Source organism: Clarias gariepinus, chromosome 21 (assembly GCF_024256425.1).
Source record: "Clarias gariepinus isolate MV-2021 ecotype Netherlands chromosome 21, CGAR_prim_01v2, whole genome shotgun sequence".
Lineage (NCBI taxonomy): Eukaryota > Metazoa > Chordata > Actinopteri > Siluriformes > Clariidae > Clarias > Clarias gariepinus.
In genome coordinates this window covers 14,734,034-14,760,453 of record NC_071120.1, presented here as the reverse complement: position 1 = coordinate 14,760,453, position 26,420 = coordinate 14,734,034, and the positions used below count along the sequence as shown (strand labels likewise).

The 26,420-nt window shown below is 38.1% G+C and overlaps 1 protein-coding gene across 1 annotated transcript; it reads left to right on the top strand.

Annotated features, from left to right (window-relative positions):
- Positions 1–50: 50 nt before the first annotated feature.
- skic3 (SKI3 subunit of superkiller complex) lies at positions 51–25,909 on the top strand. Its single transcript, XM_053481395.1, has 41 exons — positions 51–85; positions 308–402; positions 702–845; positions 1,340–1,431; positions 1,521–1,596; positions 1,828–1,971; positions 2,142–2,240; positions 2,387–2,495; positions 2,673–2,813; positions 3,092–3,193; positions 3,570–3,694; positions 3,809–3,895; positions 3,979–4,082; positions 4,170–4,296; positions 4,384–4,563; positions 4,654–4,778; positions 4,866–5,116; positions 5,564–5,666; positions 5,794–5,967; positions 6,542–6,686; positions 6,792–6,870; positions 7,213–7,274; positions 7,439–7,495; positions 7,582–7,650; positions 7,746–7,820; positions 8,441–8,582; positions 8,935–9,028; positions 9,128–9,205; positions 10,000–10,124; positions 10,223–10,346; positions 10,445–10,669; positions 10,825–10,897; positions 12,092–12,145; positions 12,251–12,362; positions 14,179–14,307; positions 14,730–14,854; positions 16,029–16,193; positions 18,281–18,433; positions 22,389–22,519; positions 23,401–23,530; positions 25,142–25,909. The coding sequence occupies exons 2-41, from the start codon at positions 313–315 to the stop codon at positions 25,211–25,213; spliced, it is 4,692 nt and encodes a 1,563-aa protein (XP_053337370.1). The 5' UTR covers positions 51–85; positions 308–312; the 3' UTR covers positions 25,214–25,909.
- Positions 25,910–26,420: the final 511 nt, after the last annotated feature.

Genomic DNA, 26,420 nt, shown 5'->3' with positions numbered 1-26,420 from the left:
GTACACTCGTCGCTGGATGATGACGGAATCATGCTGTGGCGCATGCGCAGTTTGCGGTTGTGCACGGAAGCGGCTGCGTACTGTGGTGAGAAATAAATATAGACGTGTTGATATTAAGTTAATATTTTAGCTTGTCAGAATTTTTTCTTCAAAAAAAGTACATGAATATATTAATATTTATATTTGAATTGTTCTCCTTGTCAGTTAGCTGAATGATACAGCAAATATTGAATGAAGTCTTTATCTGACGTTCTTCAAAATAAGAACACAGTCAGTGGCACTGTTTATTTCCCTTGTGTCATTACAGACAAAATGTCAAGCAAAGAAGTGAAATCAGCGCTAAAGAATGCCAGGGATGCTATCAAAAACAAGGAGTTTAAAGAAGCTCTAAAACACTGCAAGGTGAGACATTTCCAACACAATTGAGCACAGTGTTGATGATGCATGAGATGATTTATTACCACAGTGATCATGATGCATGTAATGACATTTCACCAGTGCTGGTGATACATGTGATGATTAATCACCACGATATCGATAATGCATGTGATAATTTATCCCTAGTGTTAATGATGCATGTCATAATTTATCACCACACTGTTAATGATGCATGTAATGATTCATCACAATGTTGATGTTCCACCATGTACTTACAAAATTCTTCTTGCACAAAACCCATATATCTCTGTGTGTCCTTGAAGGCTGTTTTAAAGCTTGAGAAGAGTAACTACAATGCCTGGGTATTTATCGGAGTTGCAGCAAGTGAGCTGGAGCAGCCTGAGCAGGCGCAGACGGCCTACAGGAAAGCTGCAGAGCTCGAACCTGAGCAGCTGCTTGCGTGGCAGGTTGGTACTTAATACTGCCACTGGCTTCATCACATTTTCTATTACTTAGTAAAACTGAGTTTACATATATGTTTAGTCGCTTGTAAAACAAAGGTCTTCTGTTGGACGAGGTAGTAGCTTTGCAAGAAATATAATCAAATATTTATTAATAGCTTAACAATGACAGTATTAAGGGTGAGCAGTGCTTTATGTCACAGGATTGAATTGATGCTGTAGTGTGAAGGAAGCAAACTGTCACACACACTACACATCCCGGACACACTGTGTTTGGACACATCCTAAAATTCCTTTCCCAATTTGGATTTCTTTTTATATTGTAAAACAATGCTGAAGGCATCCAGTTGATATTGAGATGTGTCTGCTACTTATGCTCTATAAAGCCTTTAGATGTATAAACATGTTATTTCTACAGCTAAGTGAGGCCTCCATACACAGATTGTTCAAATCGTTGTGCATTTTTCATATTTTTATGTTTAACAATGAATTTTTTGCAGGGCCTCACAAATCTGTATGAAAAAAGCGATCAAGCAGACTTCAAAGCCGAGCTGCCCAAAATCTATCAAAAACTTATAACATTGTACGAAACGTGAGTATCATGACTAAGACATATTACTTTTTTTTTTTTTTTTACTTTTGTTTTCCTATATTACATTGATTATTTGTCTATATTTGCAGTTCAGATAAGGTCAAATGCTTTGAAGTGAGCAAGAAGTTGGTGGACATTTATCAGGCTGAAAAGAACTATTTACAGGTATGGTCATGGATTATGGATGCACAGTACGTTCATATATAAAAAAAAAAATAAGATAGAGTGGATGACTTTCAGCTTTTTGCTCTAGCAGATCTGTTCTTAATATATTTGTCATTGAGAAACCCTGATAACTTACGGCCAGTTATGTATTAATCAATGCATTACATTCAAGCATTAATTATGTCCTTTGGTAATAAATTTTTTGTGTCTTGTGGGTTGTGTGATGTGCAGGTGGCGAGAGTGTGGCGTCGCCTCATTCAGGTGAAAGAGGAAGAGGATGGAATTGAGAACTTTGAACTAATTGAATTATGGAGAGAAATGATTAGACTGCTCCTGTCCTCAGTGGAACAGCAGGACAACGAGACACAGCAACATGTAAGCTGTTGTTACTGTAAACTGCATTGGAACTGCTGTTTAATTTGAAATTCTGACAGATATTGTGGGTAGAGATTTGGTTGAAAAACACTGTGCTTTCTTGATAACATTCTCAGACCTCACAGGTTTCTCTTGTTCAATCTATTGTTTGTCATATACTACATTTTTAGCTGCTGTCTGCTTTTGAAAAAGCTCTTCAACTAACTGAAAATGTGCCGAGTGAGGACCATAAACAACTCGTCCATGATTACATTAAATGCCTGTCAAAAGTAAGTAAATTTTTTATGTTTTGAAATAATATCTTGATGATGATGTATTTTAATTTATGATATATTACTTAATGTCTTTTTGTAATGTGAGGTATTAACATGCAGTGTAGTTCATTACAATTAAAAACTTTTAATCTTTCCACCAGCTCCCTCATGAAGTGAAGAAGATGAAGGAGATGTGTGATGTCATGCTGTCTCTCTACCCAAAAGACTCTTATCCTCTGGAAGTTCTTGGGCAGCATTTTTTAATGTTAGGTAAACAAAAGTAATGATTGAAACCTTTGCATGGCAATAATCCAAATCTTAGTGGGTAAAACAATAATGAAAACATTTATTATGGTTAAAAAAAACTAATTGCTGTTAATGAACAGTACACATGTGGGATTATTCATGAGGTTGGATGTGTTGTTTTTCTGTTTGATTGTTCTGTAGATGACTGCAGTGAAGAAGCTGTCAGGTGTTTCACTCATCTTCTTGAGCTGGACCCGGTCAGTTCTCTGGGCCACTTTGGGCTGGGTAAAAAAGCTCTCCTGGAAAAGAAATATGAGGATGCTGTGAACAGCTTTGGTCTTGGTTAGTATGCAGAAGCTTACTTTGTGGTCATTGTCCTTGTTTTTCTGAATGGTTTGCTTTGGTTTAGTTCTGGCTGAATGAAAAGCAATAAAATCATTAAATGTTGACTTGCACCTTAACTAAACTCAACTTTTAAAAGTGTGAAAGTTCCTTCATGTTAAGGATAGAGAAAGGATAGAGGAAAAACAGACAGTTTTTGTATTGTACATATTTGTAGGAAGAATAGAAGAAAAACAGACAGTTTTTGTATTGAACATATTTGTGCCTTTTATCCGCAGGACTGAAACGGATGCGCTCCAGTGTTATCGGCTGGTACAGTCTCGCTCAGGCTGAGCTGAAAATGCACAGATACTCTGATAGCGTATTGTCCTCCAGCCAAGGTACAATTTCTCTCGCAGCTTCCTGCATAATCCAACAGATTTGTTCAATATTAGGCGGGTGGTCATAATGTTTTGATTGCTTGGTGTACACTATGTGGAATGATATTTATGTTCCCTCCTTGGTAAGTATTAGTCCTTGCAATTAGAGATTTAAAATGGGCGCCGTACATTTATTTCCTTCAACTGTTGATTCATTTTTATGCCGTCAAGCTGATTGCTTGGCTGAACAGGCTTCTTTCATTATGTCTATAACCCTAACTTATAATAATATGGTTGTGGAACCGAGCGAGTGTCAATCAAAATCACTGTGTGTTTTTCCACAAGGAAACAAAGCAGTTTTACTTTATCTTGTGGATCTTCTGTGTGTGTGTTTCAGGACTGAGGGTGTGTGCAGGGTTTTCTAAAGATTGGACCCAAAAACTGATGAGAGTAAAGCTGGAGGCGCTGGTCAGAGCAGAAACGGAGCAGAGTGCAGATGAAGCTCTGCAAATGCTTTCGCAGGTAATGTAGAGTAATGGCTGTAGAATTAGGCACACACTGCACTCCATGGTTGTTTTGTGCTTTTTATTAGGTGACATAATTGTAATAATTTATGACATAAACGTGTTTTTGCAGATGCCAGATGCTAGCAACGATCCTGCTCTGTTAGTGTTTAAAGGTAGAGCCTATTTACAAAAGGGGAAGCTTGAAGAAGCCTTCCAGGTACATCCTATAATTAGGTATTGTGTTTTATCAGTTTTATCACTGGGGTTGTGCTGTAATTAACAAGAAAATCTTTTTTAAAGGTGTCTTCTGAGTTGCTGAGCTCGCACCCTGGCTCTGTGGATGGTTTAACCCTTAAAGGCCTGACACACAGAGCTAAAAACGAATACCAGCAAGCAGAACAATGGTATGTTTCATTCATCCCCCCCCCCCAAAAAAAAATTTTTTTTTTCCCCAATATATGTTTATTCAGAGACTCTTTGCTGTTTTGTAGCTTTACAGAAGCTGTGTCTCAGAGGCCAGACAGCGGAGAGTTGTACTTTCTGCTTGGACAGCTTTACTGGAACATGGGGGAAGATACACGGCAGGACAAGAGCAAAGTTCACACTCATCTGCTGAAGGTGAAGTCTTATGTTTTTTGCTCTATTAAAATTATTATTATTATTATTTCTTTTAGCTCATTGACTACATTATCTCCACACCTCTAGGCTGCAAAGCTGGACCCCCACCTTGGCTCTGTGTTTCGGTACCTTGGACACTACTACAGGGAAGTGGCCAAAGACAAGGGCCGAGCTAAAGGCTGCTACAAGAAAGCCTTTGAGCTGAACTCCAGGGACGCGGAGGCTGGAGCTGCCACTGTAGACCTCAGCATGGAGCAAGGAGACATGGTTAGTGCCCTGGATGGCCCACATATTCTAGCTTTAGCCTTATTAAGGAGCTGATATTGTAATTATAATCCCTCTCCCTCATTTGTTTAGGATTCTGCTTTAGCAGTTCTTCAGGGAGTGACGGAGAGAGCAACGCCTGGTTCAGCTAAATGGGCCTGGATGAGAAGAGGCCTGTATCATCTAAAAGTGGGCGAACATGCTCAGGCAATCGCAGAGTATGGATCGTTTCTGTTAAAATCCTATTTAAGTATATCGGACAATGCTTATATTCCTGAACATAATTACAATATTCTTGGTTGCAGTCTGCAGGCAGCACTGCGGGCTGATCCTCAGGACTGGGTGTGTTGGGAGTGTTTAGGTGAGGCCTACTTGAACCGCCACAGCTTTACAGCTGCTCTTAAAGCTTTTGCTAAGGCCCACATGCTGCAGCCCAGCTCCATCTACAGCCTGTACCAGATGGCCTCCATCAAACAAATTTTGGGCAGGTACAGAGAGGCTTCAGTGGAGTACCAGCAGATAATAGAGACGGAAGAGTATGTGCCAGCTCTGAAGGGTATGTGTCCAGACTATTCCTTTTTTTATGCATGTCTTGATTGTATTCATTACGGTATAAATAAATGATCTTTACATATCCAGTACACCATGTATTGTAATACAATAGATTGAATTGAGAAAGAACACCATAGGTGGTTTTTCTTTTTTGCATTTGGGCCAGTGCATTGCAGTAAAAACTATAGTGGAGTGAAAAGAGCGTCAGGCATGACAGACAAAATGAAGACAAAGGCTTGTTTTAATAACTTTTAATAAATAATAATATAATTTGAAACAATTAAAAAAAATTGTTTATGCTCAAGACAAAACATATTCATAATTCTTAGATCATCTTTTAATTTACTAAAGCCTAAAAATATTGTTTAAAAATATTTATTAAATCACTCAGACAAACTAAGTAAGCAAGCTGTAGATGCTAAACAGATTAAATCTTTCTTTCTTTGTTCAGGACTTGGAGAATGTCTTTTGGCCCTGGCTAAAACAGCCATGGAGGACTACCTGGATGGGAGAGCAGTAGACCTGATACAGGACGCCATTAAGTATTTGTTCAGGTAATATTTTAATATTAAAAACAGTTTCAACTCACATATTGTTTGATATAGAAGAAAAAAAATTACAATCCCCCCCCTTTTTTTTTTTAAGTAAGCTTTATCTCTGTCACCTGTCATGTGTGTCCAGGGCAGTACAGAAGCGTGCAGATCTCTCATGTCTGTGGAAGTTGCTGGGAGATGCTTGTACCAAATGCAGTTCTGTTTCTCCTAACCGAGTGTGTGTGCTGGTGCCCGGTCCGCTGTGTGGAGCAGATAAGAATGTCAGACTGGACCAGAAACAGCTGCTCAGTCTCGGGGAGAGGTGGGTCACCCAGCGTGAACACACACACACATACACGCACACACACCACAATCGTAGTCATGTGGCCATTTACAACGTTATCGGCTTTAGACGTAAAACTTTTTTCACTGCTTCCTTTTTCCATGTTTCATGGTGATTTTTAATTTTAATTTAGGGTGAGTTGAGTCACTGTAGTTTCTGTTATTTATTTAGTACAAGGAAATGTTTTGAAAGTATTATCTGTTATAATGACAGACACTGTATGCATAATGATTAGATTGATGGTGAAATGCTTCTTTCATGGACTTGTGATATTCAACATAATCGTATATTTTTCTGTAACTATCATAAAAAATAAACTATTATAATTTCCATTATCTGGTACCTCCTGATTAGCTTTATAGTCTGCTGCCTTTTATAATCTGGTGCCTCCAGAATCACAACACAGGCCTAGTGGCGCATACCTAATCATGTAAAATATTAATACAGAATGAAGAAGACAATATTTAGTGTGCAATATTGCAGCATTTCCTTTTTTTAATACTCTGTAGTTTATTTAAAGCATCTCTCACATTTTCCAATCCATGTCTTCCAGATGTTATGGCCGTGCTCTCAAACTGATGGCCGAGGCCCCGAGTCTGTGGTGTGACCTCGGACTCAACTATTACCACCAGTCAAGGCTGTTCCTGTCCACATCTACAGAACAGGATATCCAGCCACTGCTTGAGAAAGCTCTGCAGGTATTCCCGCTGACCTGGGAACAGATTTTCCTGTGATGAAGTATAATATATATAAGCAATAAATCATCAGTTGAAGTGCAAGTGTTTTGTGCTTTGTTTATATAGTGTGTTAAGAAGGCAGTCATGCTGGACAGTGGGAATCACGTGTACTGGAGTGCTCTGGGGGTTGTGGCAATGACTAAAGGTATGTGAAGAAAGGTGTTATTGTACTAAAGGTGTGCTTAGGTTTTATTTAAGTACTGTAAGGATGAAAAGTGGACTTATGCAGAAACTAAATAAAAAATATTCCTAGAAAGAGAAGATAACAACAGTACAGGTAGCATTACACATTAGCACACTATAAACACAATATAAAAGTGAAGGGCTACAAGCATAATAATTGGAAATTGGGATTTATTTCACACAACTAAACATGAAAGCCAGTAGTAAATGTGATCATTAGATCCATTCAGCGATGTGTAAGTGGTTTAATTTGTTTTTCCGTTCATGCTCATTCTGAAGACTGAATATTCCTTTCATGTTTCAGGAATTGAAAACTTCGCCCTTGCACAACACAGTTTCATCAAATCAATTAGAGCAGAGCCGAATGTAAGTGGAAGATTAACAACGCAATTCTGTATTTAACATCAGGAAGTCTTTTAACATCACACTGATATATATATATATATATATATATATATATATATATATATATATATATATATATATATTTTTTTTTTATTATTTATTTATTTTTTTTTTTTTATTTCCAGAATGTTGTAGCATGGACAAACCTTGGAACTTTGTATTTAAAGAAGGCCAACATTGAGGTAAGTTGTGCCTGATTTCTCAATTTCCTTCCTTGTGTTTTATGTGTTACAGCACACGTTTTACAGTATGCATATGTACTCCTTAGCTTGCACACGAGGCCTTTAAGATTGCACAATCTTTGGAGCCGCTGTACGTGAACTGTTGGATTGGACAGGTACAGTGAACATGCAGGATGCACAGGACATCCAGAAATGGTCTTTAGTTTCTTTTAGCACGTGAAATAACCACTGCTCTCTGTTGGTTCTCCAGGCATTTATTGCTGAGACCGTGGGAAGCTATGACACCATGGATCTCTTCAGACACACTACTGAGCTCAGCACTCATGTAAGAGCTACACAATGTATTACATGTGCTGTTATCACAGCGCTGTTGAATACTCGATTTCGATTTGCCTTAAGGTGTTGATTCATTTTCTTTAGCAGCAGCCCTGACTGAAGTGCTGCTATAATTGAAGTCATGGGTTTATATTATGTCTATACTGTTGTTATTGTTATAATACATTATAACATTTAGAAACACTGGCTGATGCGTGACATAATTTTATGTTGAAAGAAGTTTATTTAGCATTTTTGGAAAGTCAAGTCTTGTAACAGTCAAGGTTTTTTTCTGAGGGCTGTGCTGTTTTTTGGTAACATTACAAAGTCAGTTTTTATTATTTATTTTTTTACATTTTATTAATATCTAAATAAATAAATAAATTGTAATGTGCATGTGATAAGAAATTTGCTTTCATTATAGATATAAAAGGTTGAAAAGTATGACAATTTTTTTTATAAATAAAACATTTTTTATTAGTTGCAGTATAAGAGGGCATAAAGCATGCATAGAAAATACTGGAAAATAATCTAATGATGGGTGATCAAACAACCTTCTCTCTTTTATAAATTACTTACATAGAACTTAATTAGTGCCTTTAGTAATGTACTGTATGTTGTCCTTATTAGACTGAAGGAGTGAAGGGTTATGCGTACTGGGTCTGTTCCACTCTACTGGACAAGAGTAACCGAGACTCAGAGCTGTACCGCTATAACATAGTCCAGATGAACGCCGTCTCGGCTGCCCAGGTGGCCTTAACCAAATATACAGGTATATACAAAACGTGTCACTTTTTCCTCTTACACAGCACTTTTGCTTCAAGAACCTCTTTGTTTTCTACTGGTTCAAGAACCAAACCATAGAGAAGTTTGGATGTTTGGCATAAAAATAATAGAGAGCACATTTTACAATTTAGCCAAATCTATCAGTGACAAAATGCAGTGGAAAGATACTGGCATATAGAACTAATCCCAAACTATGTGTTAATAAGTTTCAAGCTCTTTACACTGCCCTATGCATAGTGGTATCAGTTGTTTCCCCTGTTACCTCTCTTTGAAATATCCTCCGATTAGTCGGCGGGATCATGAGCTGATTTGGATTCTTGGATGTTTTATAAATGTAGAGCGGATTCAGACAGATGCTGAAGCGTTTGTGATGCTGGGCTTCCTGAACGAACACATGCAGCTTAGAAAGCAGGCAACTGGAGCCTATAAGAGGTGAGCGCATTGTTCTGATAAATGAATCCTAGACATGTTCATGTAAGGTACGTTAAAAGCTGTGCCCAGTTACATTCTTTCTCTCTGTACTTTTTCAAGAGCTGTGGAGTTGCTCCAAAACTGTCCACAAACAGAAGAACTCAGCTTTGCTCTCAGAGGCTACGCTCGGGCCCTCTGGTAAATCATACAGTTTTTACTTTACATCTTTTCACTTGTCGTAATATTCACACATTTTTCTATTCCGCAAATAAACCTCAAGAATCTGTTTATTAAAAACTTATAGCAGTTTGATCAAGGGCGGTTGATTCACAGCGATTAAACATGTCATATTAAAGCCCTGGCCAATAGGACGGGGGAATGAGGACATCGAAGTTTTTATCAAACAGCCTTTTTTCTGACAATCTCAAGCAGGTATAGAGTCGCATAAGGGTAGATAAGGTTAGCCCTCTCTCTCTCTGGCATCCAACTGTGAAGAAAGTTCACACAAGCACGTACAGTAGACTGCCATCAAACCACACACGCAGGTGTAAACAATCGTTTATGACCTATTTGCTCTATACAGCTTTCTCACCACTAAATACTCAGTTCTTGATCATGACCATCTTAGAAAGCTTTAACAAATTAAGCTTTAAAGTGCTATTCTTCATTTCAGCGGTAGGGCTAGGATTTCAGTGGGAATAAATTACTGTATCGGTTATAGTTTTGTTTGTTAGTGCATTAATACTATCTGATGTCTTTCCCACAGCCAATTGAGGGAGTTGTAAGATTTTTCCAAGATAAAGAAAAAAAAAAATCAGTAAAGAACAACATCTTGTCAGTGGTAATCCACAATAAATTACAGTTTCCAAGGATGGAAATTAGGTTAAAACTGCTGGAGTGCTCCTTTTATAAAAAAACAAACAAAAAAAAAACAGACAGACTATATTAAACAGTAAATATGATTTTATAATTATAAGCACGTTCTCTTGTAGTGACACAGATCAGTGGGAAGAGGCTATCCGTCATTATTCCTCCACGTCACTGGAGGAGCTGCATGATCTCACAGGAATGGCTCTAGCCTGCTTTAGGGCAGGACGCTTGCAGAAGAGTGTTACCGGTAAGTGTAGTTTTTTGTTTGTTTGTTTGTTTCAGTTCTGATGTTTAGTACTGTATTGCTGCATTTTCACTTAACTTTATTTATTTATTGTGATCCAGCCTATGAGAAAGCTCTTGCCGTGGCCTCCACTGAGAAGGAGAAAGCTTATATTCTAACAGCCCTGGCTTTACTTCAGCACAGATTAGGGAACATGGACACTGCCAAAACTTTGCTCTTTCAGTGGTAAGCCCTTTAACCCAGCAACCTCCAGAGATTAACTTTACTGATGTCAGTCTTCCTTGTATTTTCTGTCTGTGCATGTGTGTGTTTTCTTCACACAGCTCGGTGCTGAAGGAGCCAGTTCCAGAGAGTTTACTGTGTCTATGTGCATTGGGCCTGGTCAATGGAGATGCCACCCTGGCCAGCGCTGCCCTCTCAGAGCTGTTAAAGCTGGATGCAGCTATAAGGGGCACTGTGGATCAGCACTGCCTGCTCACTTGCACCCTGCTAGCTCTACAGGGCAACTACAGCTCTGTGCAGAGAGAAGCTTCAAGGGCAGTGTTCAGGTACATGCTTGATACTGAGTAATGAGTATACTCGTCTGCTCAGTTTGAGTCACAGTAGTATATCAACTTTGTTATGGCAAGACGCTTAAAGGTTACTTCTGATATCATATTGATATTCATATTGCATATTTAATTGTTGACATTTCTTATGACAGAAACCCAGGAAATCCGTCCCTCTGGGCGCTGCTGTCCAGACTGGTGCCACAGTACTGTCCCAACAAAGCTGATGTAAGAGCTGTTAAGAGAATAACAGAGCCATTTCAAAATGCAATGGGTGTTCAACTCAAACCGGGACTTTTTTATTGTGCAAGAAAAGAGAACACAGTTATGAGAGTAAAAACTCCCTTTATTTTGCTCTATAATCCCCTGATGCACTAATGCACTTATCTCAGCGCTTCACTAGTGCTTGGATACCATCATCGTACAACGTTTTCTCTGTACTCCAGAGTCATAATTAAACTGCTTGCTTCACATAGTTGGTGGGAAATGTAGCTCAGAGGGCTAAGGCACTAAGTTACTGATTGGAAGGTTGGCAGTTTGAGCCTCAGCTTCACCACGTTGCCATTGTTGGGCCCTTGAGCGAGGCCCTTAACCCTGTCTGTCCCAGGGGCGCTGTATCATGCTTGACACTGCACTCTGACCCCAGTCACACTGGGATATGCAAAGAAAGAATTTTACTGTATGGTAATGTTTATGTGACAAATAAAGGCTTAACGTAAAAAACTTATCTGAAACAATAGCCTCCCAGGAACTTTATTGGCTCAAACGTGTGAAAAAGGGCTAGGAGCGAGGCCAGGACTGTAAAGGGGATGCGGCAGTAACTCACAGATGAGTTCCTGTAACGTGCAAGTGGTGTTCATAAATGATTGTCTTTACAGTTGACACAGATAGATGCATCTCTTTCACAAGTTGGCAACAAATTATCAGATTTTCAAGGATCAGGTGTTGACCACCTCGTCCAGTATCGTCATTCACAGACGTACAGTATTCTTTAAAAAACTTTGCACTGCAGCTAAGACTCTCATCACCGCACTAAGCTCGAAGTCTTCTGTATATAAGTTAACCTTCCACCATAAGTTTTACCACCTCCATTCACAAAAAATTTTATCACAAGGCACGGTTTGACTTGAACGCACCTTTTATAAATTAAAATCTAATTAAATAAAATTTGTAAGTTTGTGAATACCCCTGATAGCAGATTTTTTATATTATTAAAATATGTAGTATAGCTATGTTGTTAGAAGCAAGAATTTGCATGAGGTTTTTGCCATGTATTTATGGAATAGTTTTATTGGTGGGACTTCTATTAGACTTTCTCTAATATAAATCCGACAGATTAGATTTCCTAGATTAAAATAAGATTTTTTTTTTGTTGTTGTTCAAGTATAAACCATATTTTAAGTAACATTATGTTTGTCTTAGGGAGGAGCTGTTGCAGGTAGTGTGGCCTGTCATGCTAGCATGACTCTAGGAAAGGTGGGTTTGACTTTGTATTACTTTATAACAGTTTTAACAGATAAAGCAGGAAAACAAGTCTTGATGTGTTAATACTGACTTCTTACCTTTTGTGGTGGCCTTTAGAGGGCACTGCTGTGCAGTGGAGTAAATCAGTTGGCCTCAGGCAGACACTCTGGGGAAGACCAGAGGAGAAATGCTCTAAAGACTATACAGAGAGCTGTGCTGCTCTGTCCAGGTAAGTTTAAGACAAACCCCGGCGGGGTTTCGTAAAGGTAGACAAGGAGTGTGTTATAAGAATACAGTGGTGTGAAAAACTATTTGCCCCCTTCCTGATTTCTTATTCTTTTGCATGTTTGTCACACTTAAATGTTTCTGCTCATCAAAAACCGTTAACTATTAGTGAAAGATAACATATTTGAACACAAAATGCAGTTTTTAAATGAAGGTTTACGTTATTAAGGGAGAAAAAAAACTCCAAATCTACATGGCCCTGTGTGAAAAAGTTATTGCCCCCCCTTGTTAAAAAATTACTTAACTGTGGTTTATTACACCTGAGTTCAATATCTGTAGTCACCCCCAGGCCTGATTACTGCCACACCTGTTTCAATCAAGAAAATACCTTAAATAAGAGCTACATGACACAGAGAAGTAGACCAAAAGCACCTCAAAAGCTAGACATCATGCCAAGATCCAAAGAAATTCAGGAACAAATGAGAACAAAAGTAATTGAGATCTATCAGTCTGGTAAAGGTTATAAAGCCATTTCTAAAGCTTTGGGACTCCAGCGAACCACAGTGAGAGCCATTATCCACAAATGGCAAAAACATGGAACAGTGGTGAACCTTCCCAGGAGTGGCCGGCCGACCAAAATTACCCCAAGAGTGCAGAGACAACTCATCCGAGAGGCCACAAAAGACCCCAGGACAACATCTAAAGAACTGCAGGCCTCACTTGCCTCAATTAAGGTCAGTGTTCACGACTCCACCATAAGAAAGAGACTGGGCAAAAACGGCCTGCATGGCAGATTTCCAAGGCGCAAACCACTTTTAAGCAAAACGAACATTAAGGCTCGTCTCAATTTTGCTAAAAAACATCTCAATGATTGCCGACGATTGTCTCAATGATTGACCGACGAGACAAAAGTTGAACTTTTTGGAAGGTGCTTTTCCCGTTACATCTGGCGTAAAAGTAACACAGCATTTCAGAAAAAGAACATCATGCCAACAGTAAAATATGGTGGTGGTAGCATGATGGTCTGGGGTTGTTTTGCTGCTTCAGGACCTGGAAGGCTTGCTGTGATAGATGGAACCATGAATTCTACTGTCTACCAAAAAATCCTGAAGGAGAATGTCCGGCCATCTGTTCGTCAACTAAAGCTGAAGCGATCTTGGGTGCTGCAGCAGGACAATGACCCAAAACACACCAGCAAATCCACCCCTAAATGGCTGAAGAAAAACAAAATTAAGACTTTGGAGTGGCCTAGTCAAAGTCCTGACCTGAATCATATTGAGATGTTGTGGCATGACCTTAAAAAGGCGGTTCATGCTAGAAAACCCTCTAATAAAGCTGAATTACAACAATTCTGCAAGGATGAGTGGGCCAAAATTCCTCCAAAGCGCTGTAAATGACTCGTTGCAAGTTATCGCAAACGCTTGATTGCAGTTATTGCTGCTAAGGGTGGCCCAACCAGTTATTAGGTTCAGGGGGCAATTACTTTTTCACACAGGGCCATGTAGGTTTGGATTTTTTTTCTCCCCAAATAATAAAAACCATCATTTAAAAACAGCATTTTGTGTTTACTTGTGTTATCTTTGACTAATAGTTAAATGTGTTTGATGATCAGAAACATTTTGTGTGACAAACATGCAAAAGAATAAAAAATCAGGAAGGGGGCAAATAGTTTTTAACACCACTGTATGTAACTATTATGAATTAATATTACTGTTATGAAAACAAAGTTTGCTTTCACATATTTCAGGTGAAGATAAGCAGAATATCAGACATTAGAAAATATATTTATATAATTGAATTATTTTCTCTTTGGTGTTTAGATGATCCTGCAGGGTGGGCGGGGCTTATGGCTGCATGTCACACAGAGAACGTTGCGTGCGCCCTGTCAGGATCCTCCCCATGCAGAGAGGGTCTGGAGAAGGTGTTTATGACACTCGTATCAGAGAAAGGTCAGTACACAATGTATTTGAGTATTTGCTAGCTTATTTTCCATTAATGTGGTACATAAAATATGATTTTAATTTATTAATCGAGTTGCATATGCATTTCAAGGCTCAGTATTTAAATGTTCACTACTGGTCACTCAACAAATTTATTATAATGCATGCTTTTTTTTTTACTCATGTCTACTGTATTTTTTAGTTTTTTATTAAAAAGGTATAATTTTCTAGTTTGTGATTATATACAGTACAAATAAAACATGTTAACTTATTTGACTGCATTGTAAAGTCTAAATATATTTTAATGAGCGGAAATTTTATGCCCTTGTTATGTAATTTGACAAAGCTAATGAAAGATGTATCAAATTTGCTCAGTTTATTCATGGGTGTGTGTGTGTGTTTGTTTTGTGTGTACGTACACTGTGTTTCAGTAAAAAGCCTGAACAGAGAGGATGGGCTTTTGGCTCAGGCCCTGGAATCCTGGGTACTGCAGCAGACTGTGACGGGACTCAAACAGAGCGGCCAGTATAAAAACGCTGAAGCCTTGTGTTCACAGGTTCTCTTATTTCCCTCTCTTCCTTTTTTTGGCTCAGTACTTATTCTGTCTCTCCTCAGCTTGTTCTGTTTGGGCCACAGGCGCAGACCGAATAACTGGCCATCGTTACCACACAGTTTTTTTGGCTTTTATACCAGAGATGAGTCATGTGTCAGAGCCAGAGTATCTTCATCTTCCTTCACTTCCTCCTCTCACTTTTTGATCTCCCGTCTTTTCACAATCGATTACAGCTCTCATCTTTTTTTTTTTTTTGCAATATTTTAATTGTTTTGACCATTTATTGCATGCATTTTGTGCAAAAAGAGGAATACTACATGATTATTAAGACAGGGGTTGTCTTAATAATTATGTAGTATCCCTCTTTTTCACCTGAAAAAATGTGTGTAGGTCTAATGATTCAGTAGTGTTCACTAAAACCTCTTAATAATAAATGTAATAAATGTGACAGCATATAGCTGTTGTTGTTTTGCTGTTTCTTATTCTCGTTTTGCGGCGGCATGGTTTAGTGGTTAGCACTGTCGCCTAGTACCTTCATATCCTGGGTTCGATTCTTGTGTTGGTCTGTGTGCATGAAGATTGCATGTTCTCCCCATGCTTGTTGCATTTCCTCCGGGTTTTCTGGTTTCCTGCCACAGTGCAAAGACACGCAGATTCGACTTATTGGCATTACCAAATCGCCCGTAGTGTGTGAATGTGCGTGTAAGTGTTGACTGGAGGTCCTACCACGGTCGTACAAATAGGAATGAATACAATCCCAACGGTCCCTATTTGGACTACAGAGGTTCCTAGAAAGAGGGATTTTCATTTTAAGTATACTTTTTTTAACATTTGTAAGTAAAGTTAAATAATATAGTTTACATAACCATTACAACATTTGTAAATAGTCTACATTTAATAGCTTTATAAAGAAATTAGTAAGGTAATTACCTATAATATGGTAGCTAATTCAACCAACTAATTCTGTCACTTTGTAAATACATGTCATGTTAAAAGGTTTGATCAGTTAGATTATTTAAATGTTATTTGCCATTGATATTCGGATCACAGATTCCATCATGCCACCACAACTAGGTCTGATGAGATGTTTCTTTTTAAAACACTCGTATTACATATATTTAGTCTTAATATACTGTAGTTACGCCTGTGTCTGAGAACTGCCTGGTGTGTGTTGCAGGTGTTGAGTGTGTCTCCTGAGCATCCTGCAGTGTTCCTATTACTCAGGCAGGTTCAGTGTGAGTGTCTTCTCCTGTCTGGTGCCAGAGACTCTATCCCCGCCACAGTGCTGGACCAGCTGAATGCTGCTGTAATGGCCAATTCAACCTCGGTGTCTGCTTGGCACGTGAGTAACACCTCATGCACACCGTGTAATCTCACTCTATACAACAGATCTTCTTTTTGGTGACCCGTTGGTGGAAATGGACCACTAAAGTGCCACAGCTGACCAGATATTATCTGAGCAGTGGTTTATATGCCTGCTGGATTTAGAAACAATATGTCAGCCAAGAACATTCAACTGCCAGCTGTTTTGTGGTCAGAAACTGACAGTAATTGGATAGAGCATTTTTCCAAAGTGTGGGCAATGGCCCCCTAGTGGCTTTGTGAGTGGGCTGTGCAGACGAGCAGCACAAGAGGTAATTTACGTTTACGTTTACAGCCTGATCCAGAGTGATTTATCTCATTCTACATGAGAGCAGTTGTGGGTTAGGGGCATGGCTCAAGGACCCAACAGTGGCAGTGCTGGTGTTTGAACCTGTGACTTTAAGATCAGAAGTGCAATGTCTTAACCTAAGCTACCCCTGTCCTTTTTCCAATAAACAGATAAAATCTTTGTTGTTTAGTTTGAAATTACCTTAAAAATATAAATGGTGTTCAAGTCAAACACAGACTTTTGAGAACAGTTATGAGAGTAAAAATTCTCTTTATTTCTCAATATAATCTCTGCCACACTAATGCACTTATCCCAGTATTTCACTATTGCTTGGATACCATCAAGGTAGAAAGTTTGCCAGAGCTATAATCAGACCACCTGCTTCATGTCTGAAACGCTGGTTTTCTTTGAAACATTTGCACCATTCAGATGTTTTACCGCAGTTTAGCATCTCGTCACTGTTGGAGATAAAGTCAGATTGAGAGAGGCCAGATTAAATAGGGTTTGGACATTGAGGACATAGAGGGGAGATTGTGAGTATATCGGTAGATGGATGCTGAGGTTGGAATTGCCAGGAGGTTTAGAGGAAGACTAAAGAGGAGATTGATAGGTGAGAGAGGACATGAAGTTAGTTGGTATGAGAGAAGAGGATGCAGATGATATGGTTAGATGGAGGCAGGTGATTTGTTGTGGCGACCCCTGAATGGGAACAGCTGAAAGACAAAGAAGAAAAAAAGAAGAAGCTTCTCATCACTGAACTGTGCTTTAAGTCTTATTTAGACGTCAATCAGTTTTACGCTTCCATTTACAAGGAATTTCATCCCAGTTTGACTTGGATACCCATTAGATTTATGATTTAGGAATATTTGCGTTTAAAAAAAGTGAAACGACGGCATGGGATTTAAATTACATGTTATTCTTAATTTATCATAGTCTCATGTGTTGAGTTGCGATTAAAGGTTTGGGTGTGCAGCAGAACATATTCATATTTCAAGTTGAGCTGCGGCTGTCTCAAGTGTTGGGATGGCTGAGCTTGAGTATAGTTAACCTAAATTGTGTATCGGAGAATGAGCTACTGTATTAGCTCTGTATGCCTAATTTACTTGATAAATCAAAATCATCCATTGCCTGTTTATCTTGGATCTCAACATTTTTGAGCAAGGATAGAAAGCATTCAGGTGGCATTGACATGGGAGCACAGTTAATCCTGGAATGTACAAGTTGTGCTCTGCAGCATCACGGTTAGTTAATCACACTCAACACGACAGAACCATGTGAGGATAGGTTCAGATAGATTCAGTAGGTGTTGATCCTGTATTTTTATTTCAAATTTCAAATGCAGAAAATTTATTTAAAAGTGGGAAAAATTATAGCCTTGAGAGCCCAATCATTAAGGCATTTGAATTAATCTTGTTTTAGAAGGATGCTGTTATACTGTTGTAAAAAACTTTTTTTTATTGTTTTTGTAACATTTTTTTTTTTAATAAATTTTTTTGTAAATTGTGATAAACCATGTTAATCACTATATGACCAAACATGAGCATATGGACATACAGCGATGCCCTATTTTAGCTAAATATTATCCAGGTAAATGCTCAGGTCAGTTGGTAAGTCGCATGCAAACAGCTTAGCCAAGAAGTTCAGTATGTTTATGCAACAACAAGCATGCTTGTTTGTTTAGAACAGGAAACACCTTAAGTGAAATGTGCAATCTGAACATAAATGTAATCATTGAATAACAGTCATTGTGTGTGTGTGTGTGTGTGTGTGTGTGTTAGTGGCTTGCGGAGGTGTACCGCTCTCAGGGATTGCTGGCACAGGCATCGGTGGCTCTGAGACAGAGCCTGCAGCTTGCCTCTCAGCTCGGTCACTACAGCGGGAAGCTCAGCAGCCTGCTGCGACTTGCCTTGCTCTCTCTCACCCCCTGCATGGTGAGTACACACTCCTGCTCTGGAAATGCCTCCATTTCATTTATGCACATTTTGAGCTTACTCTTTAACCTCATGCCCTGTGTGAAGGTGTGTGTGAAAACTTGAAGTGGTGTGGCCAGACAGGGCCAGTGGAATGTTAGTTGTCACACATCACAATCGTATCAAAGCTGAAAGTCAAAGATACTGTATACAGTTAAACCTTGAATTGCAAGCATAATTTCGTGTATCAAAACACTCGTATATCAAAGTGAATTTTCCCCATTAGAAATAATGGAGACGATTCGTTTCACAATCAAAAAATATTTATATAAAAATAATTAATAAAAATATAAAGTAAAAACTAAACAAATTAACCTGCACTTTACCTTTGAAAAAAATTATCGTGGCTTTAGAGATCGAGACCAGACACTAAACACAAAATAAAAAATTCTTTACGCGCACACACCTTGTCACAGTGTTGTAGTAAGCAGTAGACACGCGCACGGATGTTGACTGTACAAGTCTCACACGCACACCGAAATTGAGCATGGGAGATGCTTACCCACAATTCCGCAGTTCGTGAGAGAGAAGAACCATTGGCTCAGTTGTGACGCTCGGCGTCAAAACAAGAAGCATATGCATGGTACATGATATTCGATGACGTATATCACGAAAATTTATTACAATTTTACAACTACAATTACAATGCGGAACGCAAGACAAGCTTGTTTTGAATTGTCATATTAATTCAGAATTCAAAGACCTTCATTAAAACAACAGAGAATTGTAATCCATTACTCTATTTTAGCTTTCCATCTTGAAACCGCAGCTCTTTTCTAATCTTAACATGGAGAAATATAATGAGTTTAATAACGGATGTCTAAAGCAATTGCAATAAAACCCTGTGAAGCCCCTCGCAGGCATCACTTTTCTGTAATAATATCACAGGTCTGAACTTCTTTAATCGGTGAGTGGAGGGTATGCAGTGTGGTCTAAAAGATCTTGTACACAGTGTTCTGTTTTTGTGATTTTTTTTCAGTTTGCAAACAGTCTATATGGAGTAATAAATTCTTTATCGTGTTTCCTTAAAATGACTATAAATTGATGAAACAACATGATCTATTTTAATATGCAATTTGGAAATACATCTTTTTTCACAAAATGGCACACATGTAATAATAGAGAGAGGTGGAATTTCAAAATTGATTTGCCCTCTCATATTTGCAGTCATTTTATCAGTACCAAAACTTCTTAAAATACAATAATGAATGATTTGGTTCCTCAATTTTTTGGGATATTTACCATTTTATATATACAAAATGTCTAATATTTTAAACATCAATATATATTTTTTATTGTGTGACACGTATAAGACTTAAGTATTTAAAAACACATTTTTTTGGTACTATGTACCAGCTGCAACACATCTGGATCCTTATATTTTGGACCTGTACCTCTTACCTTGATTGACAGCTTAAGTGCTATCATTCAGTACTATGCAAAAGTCATGGATCAAATGTTTTACTGTGACAGGCTGCAAAGTGCCCAAAGTAAAAAAAATTTAAAATGTGTTATTTAATGTAATAACCTCAGCAGCAAACTTATTTCTCCGCTCGACTGTTTCAACCACTCAGCATTCAGCATCACCAGTATACTAATCACCAGCCTGATCATCTGTTATCATCTTCACCTGTTTCTCATGCTTAACAGACGAAAAAAAACATTGCTCTGATCCTGGTCAGGTACAGGGACTGGATTGAAAATGAGAAAAACAAAAGCCAAAAAAGTCCTTCAGGAAAGCTAAATAACTTTTCCTCAACAGCACATTTAACATACAAGGACGTTTGGCTCTTTGGACGCAAAACATGAAAACTGTATTTTATTAAACAGCTATTTTTAAGGCGGATTTTTGGACATTGAATATTTTAAACTAAATGACCTGCTTACAAATGTAACTATGTATCATTTATAGACTTCACAGTGTGATTTAAGGCCTTGTACTCGATGTGCTTTTAATCCCTTAGGGAAAAAAAAATGATCCTGATGTATTGTCATACCAGTGTATACATTTGCACCCAGACTTTGTATGGATTTTTGTGACGCACATTACGTTCAAACATGAGTAGGATGAGAGATGGACACATGCACACCGGAGAACAGAGTAAATAGTATCTGTTATCTCCTGTGGTTAGAAAGGAAAGCCCTATTCGTGTTGCTGACAGTAATGCGAAAGGAAAGTACAAATGATGCTGCATCCCGGACATCCGTAGGGATTTTCTCCACTCAATCATCAGTCTGGAGATTACAGAGGGATTGATGACGCCTGCCCACAATGTGCCAATAGCAGAGGTGCTAAAAGCACCTTTCACTTTAGTAGATATAGATGCTCTATATCTAGTGGGTGACCTTTTTAAACTGTATATAATCAGGGGTTTGATGTCTTGTCAGTTTAAATATTTAACCCCTGTATTCATAAAATGGTTTCAATTACAATATAACAATGCCATAGTGGTTTTAATCATTTTTTCTTCAACAGCAGCTCTGGCAGTAGTGCTGCCTATTATTCAACTCACAGGTTTATATTAATGTTCTGTATCGTGGTTTTTAATAAGCAAAATTGCAAACAGTAGGCGAATTGCTATGGTATAAGAGGAATAAAACGTTTTGGGACATGCCATTATTTTTTACAAATTTTGTGCTTGTTTATTTGTATATACATTACACATTTTTATGTGTAACAAATTCTCTATTCTATATGATTAATGGTGTTTAACTTCTCGGGTCAATACATCTGTGTAATGAATGTGTTCAGTAGTGTAAGGAAGAACAAACATTTACGTGCTCTGTGTCTTTCTCTCTCTCTCTCTCTCTCTCTCTCTCTCTACGTTTTTAAGACTATATTTCCAAACCAATTCTATTTAAATAAAAAAATCTCTATGGCAACTGGAAATGTATAGCTATAGATACAGTATATTTGATATATGTAACCTTTTATTTTATGCTGGAATCAAAAATATTTTGGTGCCTACAGCACTGCTGTAAGAGTCATAGCAGCAGGGTTGGCAGGTGCACTTTTACACCGAACTGAGCAGGTTTTAAAACTAGTCTTGGTTGTGTGTAATAAATACATTTAAAAAGTTGAAATTCATGATTCATGATCCGTTTCAAAATGGCCCAGTTTTTCAGCCTAAATCTTTTTGTGCCGATTTTAAGAATTAGTTGAGGTGGACATTTTCTGTAAGCCACCAAATGCATGGCCAAAGAGCTACAGTTGGATTTTTTTATGATTCATTTTGTTACATTCTTATGTATACTTGTTCTTGTGTATATATCCAGAGAGCAAGCAGACTGAATGGATCGTGCATTTTTTTTTTTTTTTTTATCAACAGAAAATGTAAATCGTTTTTTTAATTGAAAATGAATCAATCGGGACACCACCGTATCACATTCTATCGAATTAATTCATGTGTATCATTACCCGCCTAATCTTCTAAAATGGCATTCTTTGTTTATGTCCCTTTTTATGTGCTTTTACATTTTTTACAAGCTGCAGTCAGGGATATGGTGCATTTCATCAGTATGTCATGGCTTGCCACTCCCTTGAGTGTCTTTTTTTCCCCTCAGTTGCACAGTGTAGTAATTATCACTCCAGTATTGGCCCGATTTATCTTGTGTTTAAGCTGACTTCAGCTCTGTCTCTGTAATTGATTTAGAACCTAAGCAATCTCTTGATTAAAATGTCTTTGCATATTTTACTCGCAGTCATTTTTTTATTATAGAATTCGATGGAGGAAAGCCAGCAAAATGCAACTCTTACTTTACTTTTTCAGTTTGTTTGCTCAGTTAAATACTGTGGATAGTGTCCACTTATGAGCTTTGTTATAACTCGAGTTGTGTAGTAAGTACTTGAAGGTACTAGGATAACCCTGTGTACAGATTGTATTGATTAACCCCAGCTCTGTGTGTGTGACACTAGGTTGGAGTTGGAGGAGCGGAATGGAGCAGTCTTGTTCGTGAAGCCTGTACTGAAGTCCTGAAGTTGGGTCCGTGTCCTGTTGCCTCACTTTTTCAGGCCCTGCTTCAGTTCTCCATTAAGATGGGAGCCAGGTAAGAAGGACTGATTGTCTGCTGGAGAGTAGTGATCACAACAAGTGGGCAATTTATCTAAATATACAGTAGTGCGCAAAAGTCTGAAGTAACCCTTTTTTCCTCTCCATTTTGCTTCCAAAGAGCCAGACCTTATTGTATTTTATACAGTATAGTTCTCCAGGGCTCTTGCAGGACTTTTTTGCCTCTCATTTTTTGCTCTTATTACCTGAGCAGTTTCAGAGCAGTGTTTTTGTTTTTTAAGCCACACAAAGGCCTAGGGATTATTCAGTCATAAAAATCATCTAACTTAAGAAATGAACCAGTGAGAAACAGGTGCAGATAATCCGGCTGGTGATTAGTATACTGGTGATGGTTGGAACAGATGGGAGTGGAAATAAGGTTGCTTCTGAGGTTACAAACAACCAATATTAAAATTGTAACTTGAGACACTTTGCAGCCTGTTGCGATAATAAATTTGTTCATAAAATCTACACAATTTAATTAAAAGAAATGAATGGTGGCTCAGGACTTTTGCACAATGGTTTGTATGGTTGTTATTATTATATATGGGTATTATTATATTTCAAACCTTTTAGTAGTGAGAGTCTAAAGCACAGTATACTGTAGACAGTTTTATAGAAATCTGAAAATGACTACACAGTTTTCGTGACTAAAATTTCTTAGTATACTGCTCATGTCCCAAAACACAAACTCACAACAGACACACAGGTGCACTAAAGCCAGGTCATAACATTCCTGTTAGAGAGGACTAGTTTTAAGCTTACTTTATTGACTGAAAGAGCAGTTTAGTCGGCCAGTACAACTTGCAGGCAGGTTCCATAAAGGATTTGGATCTCAGTTTTGTTTTTGGTTTTATGAACATCGGTTCTTTTCCCCAGGGATACACGGCGTCTGCTGGAGAAGATTGTTTATGGATCGGGTTCAAGAGAGATGAAAACGGTGACGGCAGTGGCTCGCTGGTATCTCCTGCGCCATCTGCATGCCAAAGACGACCTGCAGCTTATAGATGTAAGGACGCACACGTTAATTCGTTTTAATCTCACAGACATGAACTATTCTCAAGAAGTGCAGTGCAAGAATTCATGTTAATCATGTAAAACTGGGAAAGGAGGAAATTAAATCATCGTATATCCTACCTATAGGTCTAGGTATTATATAAGTATCACATTTTAAGAATTCAATGTCATTTTGTTTCAGATTTTGTTAAATCTGAAACAAACCTAGCAGATAATTTGCTCCTACCATACAGGGTGTTATGCTGTATAAATAGATTATAACGCACCTTCCGCAGTATTATAGAGAAACAGCAATATTTTATCACTTCAAATGCAAAGGTATATAGATTTGTATTTTGCAATCAGGCTCAGACATTTGGTGTCTGTAGACCAACATTTTGAATGTGAAATGGAAGACCAAAAAAATAGAGAAAATGAGTAAAAGAAATTCCTGTCCATGGTGAAAAATAGCTCTTTCACAACATCTAGCTTTAACCTCCATGTATACCCTCTTGTGGAGGTGGGCATGTCTTTGTCAAAGGCTAACATTGGTGTTATGAAGTGTATTTAGGCTTCACAACCAGTTGTATGTCCCCGGTAACACTCACAATGGAATGCCAGACAGAAAATTTTGCCAGCTTTGATTCTTGGACTGATGAAGCCAAAAGTAACTTGTGATAGAATGACGGGGAGAGAAAAGTATGGAGAAGGAAAGTAACAACAAACTTGGTGTAGAGGTAGTGTCATGGCATGAGAGTGTATGGCTGACAAATCTGTTTCACTGATGTTTATGGTTATCCGATGCTGATAAAAGTGGCAGGATGAATTCTGAAGTGTGTAGGGCAATACTGTCTGCTCAGATTCAGCAAGATGCTGCAGAAAGGATTGGACGCCATTTCATACTACAGATACCCAAGGCAAAGAAATGGGATATTCTTCAATGGGTGTTAGTGACCTGCTGTCAACCTAATAGAGCAGTTTTTCCACTAACTTAAGATGAGATTGCATTTTATTTTAGGCTTTGTTTAGTTGCAAATTTAATGTGGGCGTATACAGAGGCCAGATGCCCAAAAAAATCTTTGCTTCAAATTTTATGGATCTGGCTGTATTTAAAAATAAATAAAGTTTTGGAGTCAATGTGGTGACACATAAAAGAATTGCAATATGTGCCTAAATCAATCCCCCCCATCTCTAGTAGATAAAGATGATGTTGATTACAGGTTATCCTGTAATGTATCCTAACACATTATATTGTGGAGATGTTTATTTAGTATTTTTGGAAGGAGTCTACACAAAATCATTTCACCTGAGTCAGTGCACTTACATAAATCTAATAAATTTTCCTCACACTATTATTGAACATGTCTGCTTAAGTCTCTATAAGTGGATCATTATTTAAACCATCTACTGTTCCTGCAACCAATCACGGGAAGAATCTTCTTCTCTACTTGTGGATGGTTCCCTCTCTCAGGCGTTCTAGGCAGGGCAATTGCGTGCATTGTGTTGTTGGTCATAGCTTTGGAAGAAGATTAAAGTGAGGATTCATGGTTTATACTCTCTACCTCAACACTTTTAGTGTAAAGCCTTGAGACTCCGCTCTGACCATTATCTGTTGTTTTTGTAGACCCTGATGATGGAGGCTGAAGCAGCAGGAGACTTCAGGCTGCTTGAGTTTCATAAACAGCTCTACCCCTGAGTCTCACTGCTCCAAATCTCATCTACTCCGGACCATCATCACCCTGTCATGGAAAAGCCAATATAGCAGCTACTTCCTCGATCCTGCATACATCTCATTAGACTGTCTTAACTTTTTACATGCATGCTTATAAATGCGGTTGTTCGTTATGCTTAAACATTAATACTGAGCTGATCACAGTTATAAGTGTCCATAAGTCTGGTCTAATTTGTGCCTAAATCTGTGATTAAGATGATCAGAGTTGCCATCAGTTATTAATTGGCTAAATTACAAATAAAATTTATCTGTGCAATAACAGTTTTTGCTTTAATTAAAGCAGACTCTGCCAAAGCATTAGTTGTTTTTTTTTACTCTGTAAGCTTTATGCTGCCAGTGAAATAAGAGCACAATGGGTGATAGCTGTCTGGAATGTGAGTGCACTTTCTTCTTCACAGCACCAGATTCATATAATCGATCCAGTGAACCACAGCCAAAAAACCTTCAAAGCCCCATGCCAACCCATTTCTTATTTGTTCTCTACAATTGCTTCATGGATGTTCCACTGGGATGAAAGTGGATCTTATACCAAACTTCTGAAAACTTCTTTCATCATTTACCAAAAGAAACACTAGTAGTTCTTTATGATGAACGTGTTGGATTTTTTTTTAATTATAGTGCGCTGTATGCTTTTCTTGTGTCCAATAAATCAGTGAAACAAAAGAGGAAGACAGAGAGAGTTTGATAGTGTTATGTTGTTATTGTCTGAGAGATCTGTTCAGGTAGAAAACAATACACATGGTACAGGACAGTTTATTGTTTGTTTTTAATTGAAAGAAGTAGTCACAACCTATACAGCAAGCCGTTTATACAGAAATCCTTGCGCATCTCAAAATTTGTCATACCTTAATTATCTTCTTGGGGCATAAGTGAATTGTTAGCACTTGTTAATCAGGTCAAGAATTGTACATGAGCGTAATAGATTCTCTGACTTAACACCTAACACTCAACAATGATCTAAGCAGCTCAGTGAGGATCTGAAATGAAGCTAATTGATGCGTACAAAGTAGATATAGGATATAAAAAGACATTATTGTGCTTCCAGCTCATAATTTCCACCATCTGAAATGTAATTAAAGGGTAATTGTGAAAGTAAAGACAAGGTCTGTAAGACCATTAAAACTTTCAGAGAGAACTATTCATGTTCTGGGTCGAACGTAGAGACCAATCA